This window comes from Anoplophora glabripennis, unplaced genomic scaffold, assembly GCF_000390285.2.
Source record: "Anoplophora glabripennis isolate ALB-LARVAE unplaced genomic scaffold, Agla_2.0 scaffold636, whole genome shotgun sequence".
NCBI lineage: Eukaryota > Metazoa > Arthropoda > Insecta > Coleoptera > Cerambycidae > Anoplophora > Anoplophora glabripennis.
The window spans coordinates 1-6,655 of NW_019416715.1; the positions used below are offsets into that span (position 1 = coordinate 1).

The 6,655-nt window shown below is 33.2% G+C and overlaps 1 protein-coding gene across 1 annotated transcript; it reads left to right on the forward strand.

The window, feature by feature from the left end:
- Window positions 1-781: 781 nt before the first annotated feature.
- Window positions 782-5,210, forward strand: LOC108912532 (myosin-11-like). The gene is made up of 5 exons (XM_018717777.2): window positions 782-862; window positions 917-1,048; window positions 1,097-1,273; window positions 3,216-3,459; window positions 4,830-5,210. The coding sequence occupies exons 2-5, from the start codon at window positions 917-919 to the stop codon at window positions 5,015-5,017; spliced, it is 741 nt and encodes a 246-aa protein (XP_018573293.1). The 5' UTR covers window positions 782-862; the 3' UTR covers window positions 5,018-5,210.
- The last annotated feature ends 1,445 nt before the right edge of the window (window positions 5,211-6,655 follow it).

Below are 6,655 nucleotides of genomic sequence, written 5' to 3' on the forward strand. Positions count from 1 at the left end.
CCCTGGTACGTAAGAAACACTGACATATTACGAGACTTACAATACACAAACGCTAAACAGACAATAAGACATAACGCGGAGAAACGGTTTGACGTAGACGCTAGACATGATAATCCCCTCCTCAGGCAAGCCGTTGACTACGTACCCGACGTGACCGACAAACACAAAAGGCCTAGACACCAACTTTTCGACCCTGGGTGACTACCCCAACGACCCCCCCCCCTGCCCGCTAACCTTTTCTGTTTCAGAGACAGCCAGGATCAAGAAACGAAGACAACGACACACACACACACACACCCCCCATATCCTCCTTAACCCTCCCCTCCCGCGCTGGGCTAAGGGCCACCTTAGCAAAGCGCATCCCAGGCTGCATAGCCGCACTACCCTACCCAACCATACCACACATAAACATGACACTACCCCCGGGGTTTACACAGACGAGCCGGCGAAGCAAGAAGAGCGCCAGAAGAAAGGGCCCTAGCCGGCGGGGCCCAGCCAGGACAAAAGGAGGTCCCACAAAGCGCCTACACCGGCCGCATTTGCGGTCGGGGTAGACGACGGATGGGGCCCACCTACGAAGGCTGTCCAGGCCTACACGAGATGAGGCAGGATAAAGAGGGATAATCCCCCTCGATCCCGAATCATTGAGGCCAATTTCTAGCCATGGAATAATGGCGTAGCCATGGAATAATGGCGTCGGCGACTCTTTGTCTACAATCCATTCTTTATAAGAAGTCAATGATTACCATAGAATATCATTTGTCATAATTTATAATGTTCTGAATTGTCATGGTCTGTGGTATAAAAAAACAGAAGAAGAAACATATTTTTTATTTAGTTTGAATGTTCTAAATTGTTAAAAGTATATTACATAAATCAAAAATTAATAATGCTGATTTAACTTATACATTTGTAGATGACTTTAAATGAAAATCTGTTATCAACAGAAGAAGTAGAAAGAGCTTTAACAGAAATTGAAAATAAATATTCTCCAATTAAATCTAATGGAGCAAACTATCATGAAGACAATTTAACAGTTTTAGTTAAGGTAATATGATGATTAATTTATTCTTTTTTTGTAAGAGGGAAGTTTTAGGAATTTGACTCCATTGGTCTTCCTTCTGTAGATTTATCACAATCATTAACTAAGATTTTTAATGAAGTTGTAAGTAATGCTAGATCACTTGTGCAAATTCATCGGAAAACCCTTGCTCAAATGAAAAATGTAAATATTAACAGTAAATATAAGGAATCAAAGAGTACTGAATTATATGTGAGTATATTTTGAAAAAAATAAAAATGTGAACATTTTAGTTTAAAACTTATACAGGGTGATTTAACAATGGGAAAATCGAAAGCTGAAGATACTACACGTGAAATGATGACTATTGGTGTAAACATGCCTTATCCGAAAGTTGATAGTTTCGGAAATACAGGGTGGTGAATGTTAAAATTTTAAATAGTTTTTTTGCGATTATTCTGAAAATATGTAGGTTAGGAACTTGAAAATATGTGAGACTATATTTTTTAGGCGACGAATAAGTTGCATGTTGTAATTTCAGCACTGCTCATAGAGGGCGTCACTTACGACCAATTTTACCGAAAATTTAGGTAATAACTTTTTACCCTGTGTATCTAACATGAAACTTGATTCAAAACCTGAAAGAGCAATCATTTTCCATTAATTGTGTATTCTTGTTTCATTTCAGTATCTCGATCCGTTTTCGAGAAAAATCGATTTAACGAACACTATGTTTTGATAATACGAGAAATGAAAAGCGAAACAAACCAAGAGTTTCTTCGTGTTATTACAATAATTAACAATAAAACAAATGAAATTCGTAATAATGATTTAAAGTCAGTGTTCGAAGAATCCACCGTTGACATTTACACACTTTACACAACGTTTTCTGAGAGATCTTCGAGTTTGAAACAACATATTGGGATTGCGTTTGATTTCGTTGGCAGCGATTTGTATTCTTTGTCACAACTCTTCACACGAACTAATAGATTCTTCCAAATAGAAAAATGAAGAGGATTGAAGTCCGGACTTCTGGGTGGCCAAGTAAAAATGCTTCCATGGCTTGAAGGCTATATTTAAGCAAAGACGTGGTTCATGTACGACGGCGCTCCACCGCATTTTTCTTGGCCAGTGCGTGCATATTTAGATGCAGTTTTCCCAAATCGCTGGATTGGCCATGTAAGCATTTTTGCTTGGCCATTCAGAAGTCCGGGCTTCAATTCTCTTGATTTTTCTATTTGGTCTCGAATGAAAGATATAGTTTACGAATAATCTATTGGCTCGTGCGAAGAGTTGTGGCAAAGAATACAAATCACTGCCAACGAAGTCAGACGCAATCCCAATATGTTCTTTCAAACTCGAAGATCTCTCAGAAAACGTTGTGTAAAGTGTATCAGTGTCAACGGTGAATTCTTCGAACACTGACTTTAAATCATTATTACAAATTTCATTTGTTTTATTGTTAATTGTTGTAACAACACGAAGAAACACTTGGTTTGTTTCGCTTTTAATTTCTCATATTATCAAAACATAGTGTTCGTTAAATTGAATTTTCTTGAAAACGGATCGAGATAACGAAATAAAACAAGAGTACAAAATTAATGGAAAAATGACAGCTCTTTCAAGTTTTGAATCAAGTTTCATATTAAATATACAGGGTAAAAAGTTATTAACTAAATTTTCGGTAAAATTGGTCGTAAGTGGCGAAATTACAACACACATCTTATCCGTTGCCTAAAAAAATATAGTCTCACAAATTTTCAAGTTCCTAACCTACATATTTTCAGAATAATAGTAAAAAAACGATTTAAAATTTTAACTTTCAACACCCTGTATTTCCGAAACTATCAGCTTTCGGATAAGGCATGTTTGCGCCAATGGTCACCATTTCACGTGTAGTATCTTCAGCTTTCGACTTCCCCATTGTTAACGAATCACCCTAACTGTATAGGTAGGCAATTGCAAATTTTCAGCAAATGTAAGTCAACTGATTCTGTATGATTGATTTAATGGCAATCTGCACATAGTATTTTGTTTTTAGTGGAAAAAATATAGATATAAAAAAATAACGTAACTCTAGTACCTACCTAAAAATATCTTTTTTAATACTGAATTTGTACACATTTTTGTAATAAATCTTACCAGTTCTATTTTGCACAAGAAATATCAGAATTTAAGAAATTTTGTGTTTTAGAAAGCCATCGATGATTACAAGTTAAAACTGACTAAACATAAAGATGTAAATTCTAGTTTACAAAATAAAATCATTAAATTGACAAATGATCACACAGAGGTCATTAAAAGAGAGATTGCATTAAAAGAAGAATTGGAAAAAACCAAGAGATATTACAAATCTAAACAAAATGAGCTTCATCATCAAATAAAGAAATTAATTAAAGAGAATGGCCATTTAAAGGAAATGTTGGGAAAAGATATGAGTGAGTATTAATTTTGATATTATGTAAAGGTAGGTTTTACTTGTCAGAAAAAATGTAATCAAATTTATTGAAAATAGTTATATCTTCGTTTGAATTATAAACTATTTAGTTTATAATTCAAAATTTATTTAAAATTTCTGTTATGTTAGGTATTTATATAACATTCTGCTTCGTTACCTTGTTTGCCTTTATATAGGAAATTATCTCAATCTCACATTTCGTAAAACACTACTGAATGTTGCAAACCATACATGTGTTTTTGTGTATTGAACACCCTGTATATTTGTAATTTTTAAGACATTAATATTACAACCTACTCCACAAGTCAAAGTAACTGTTGGCATTTGCCCACAAATAGTGCATTGCAATCAACGACCTCAGATTTAGCCAATTACATATTTATTATGCTTTATTAAATATAATATGTTTATTACCCTATTATAACAGTTTAAACAACAAGTTACTTCCTTTTAAGCTATGCGTTCTTTGGTCTGACGACGTTGATCGTGCTGCCCCCTGGCTGTGAACAGTCTAACTTCCCCTAAAACTAGTCAATGTCAATAATTAGATGGACCGCCTTGTCCTATATACTAATGATGACAATTCAATATATACAGTATAGACTCTTTAATCCGAACTAATTAAAACACGGGCTTAAAGAGATATGTTATTACTGATATTTTCCGATTACTTGATAGTAAATATGTACATATGTAATTATGTTTATGTATATACATATACATTAAATTTTGTGTTACTGAGAAGTAAAAATAACAATAAAACCAAACATTATTCTAAAATATGTCGTATAAATATCGACATGTTTGCATGGCAATTATAATTCAACTAAAACATGACATAATTGTATACATATCACCATATATCACACTTCATTTATACTTATTAATAACGTTTTGAGAAATCTTTTTTTCGTTGTCAAAACTTGTAATCATCTTTTCTGGTTAGGTTTAATAATTTAAATTTGTTTGTTTTATTTGCTTGAATAGTTAGAGATGTCATATGATGTTTAATAAAGAAAATAATATTGTTAAAAGAAAATTAAAAAAAGACCCGAATTATTTTATTAAACGCTGAAAAATGTGTGTCAAGTTACGCTGTCAACTTAGATACTTGTTGGTTCCAAATAGGCATTAAGAGAAAAAGAAGTTCCCTTAACAAATTTTGATAATGAAAATATTGATTTTTCGAATCTTTACGTCCGAGATTTTTGGATAGACAAAAATATTAAGTTTAATTAAAATAACCATTGATCCCTTTGTTGCAAAGGTTTGTATTACTATTTTTCTTTCTCTATTTATTTATTTGCTAAACTTGAATACATATCATCATTTACCCCAATTCCATTTTAGATATACCCAACTCAAAAGATGAAGTTGTTTTAAAATTATTGAGGCAATACAAGGATAATGAAGAAATATACAAAGCTACAATTCACAAGCTTCAAGAAAATAACAGAGAACTGTTAAGTGAAATCGTAAACTTGAAGGAAGAAAATACAGTGACATTAGGAGATGACAATAAACAAAACTGTTTTTAAAACTTATCTTTTTAAAGCTAATTTTAGTACTACCATTTCTACTTACCGTTTTTAACTATTACGTTTTAGTTATTTATTCCCTTTGTGTCTGTTTATAAAATCCAATAAAGTTTACCTCATTTTATACAGTAAGTAAATTATATAGAATCCGTACAGGTAATCCAAAGGTGAAAATTCTCAAAAATATACTCCATATTCTACGGAAATAATGACAATAATTGCTATAATTTTAACCATTATACAGGACAGGCTGTAACTTTAAGTGGGAGTCAGTTTTTTTTAGGAGTAATAGTACGTGTTGCTCTAAATACGAATCAGAATTTTTTTTGTTAATCAAATAGTTGAGTTATAATTAGTTTTTTAAAATGCACTCTAATTCTTGTGTATGCCGCCACTGTAATACTGTAATATTCATGTATTACAAATACATGAATTGTAGGCAACCTACAGTGCATGTGAAGGAAGATTAAAGGTCTGTTCCAACAAGAGTCAGGGATTGGTTCCGAACCATCAGAAATGTGCATCCAACTAATTCTTGCGATATATTCACTGAAGACACATTTAGAACTTAGCTGGCCAAACATTTCGAACGGTTCGGAACCAATCCCTGACTTGTTGGAACAGACCTAGCATGATTAGTGTGGGTCAACGGTGAAGAAGTTGTTCCGCATTAGAAAACTACATTTATCTGCGAATTTGAATATTTTTCATCGTTATTAAATTCCAAACGAACTCTATTCCGAGGTCCACATAGTTAAAAGTGGCAGGTTACACATTTAAGAGATTACGCGAGCTTCGAAGAAAAAGGTTAAAAAAAATTTATGACGAATTTGAACAAATAAACTATTGCTATGTGTTTCTAATGGTCAAAGGAAGTCTCTGTATAAATATGACCCCCACTCATACACTCTGTATGTTTGCACGAGATGCCAATGTAATTCTTTTTTCGGCGACTGATTTACTTGTAATTTTTAGATATCCAGTGTCTTGCAAAAAAAAGCTTACCTACTTAACCAATCAGTATTCAGAACAACTGAGATTAGCTGAGATCTCTTGGCATGGCCATTATCATTACAGTGGCGAACAGTATCTCAGAGATATTCTAATTTACAATTGCTTCAACTTCAAAGTAAAATAATTCAAATTATTTAGTAAGTCATTACTAAAACAAACAAAAAATAAGCATATAAAATATAAGGCATGAGGTTTGCTCAAAAAGTAACGGGAATTGTCAAATTTCGCGTGTTGTATCTTGTCTCGCGAATTGATTCTTGTTTTGTGTATTAGACGAACCGTCCACCCCTAAAAAGATGCATAGAAAATCAAGGTCACTGACCATGAGGAGAGGCCAGGATGAAACCTTTTGTAATCGATGCATTGAGTTATTGCGAACAAAAAACCTAAGTAACATCTTTGTGTCCAAGTGGCAGGTAATTTATTATTAACAAAAAAGTAGCAAAATAAAAATATTGCAAAAAAACGCTCTGCAAAAAATTTTCAAAGGTAAATTGGGCAAAAATAAACACTGTTTCTTGACATTTTTTCGTAGAACGCTTCCTTTTTGAGCTAGGGGGATTTAAGGTCGAAAAATGGCTAAAAGTTGCCAACTTTCAAAATTCATATCTCAGCTCCTACCAA

Bases quoted from the DNA above. Each gene is read 5' to 3' on its own strand.
- LOC108912532 (XM_018717777.2), top strand. From the start codon at position 917: ATGACTTTAAATGAAAATCTGTTATCAACAGAAGAAGTAGAAAGAGCT. The intron at 1,274-3,215 runs GTGAGTATATTT...TTTGTGTTTTAG, and splicing joins CAAAGAGTACTGAATTATAT to AAAGCCATCGATGATTACAA. The intron at 3,460-4,829 runs GTGAGTATTAAT...ATTCCATTTTAG, and splicing joins AATGTTGGGAAAAGATATGA to ATATACCCAACTCAAAAGAT.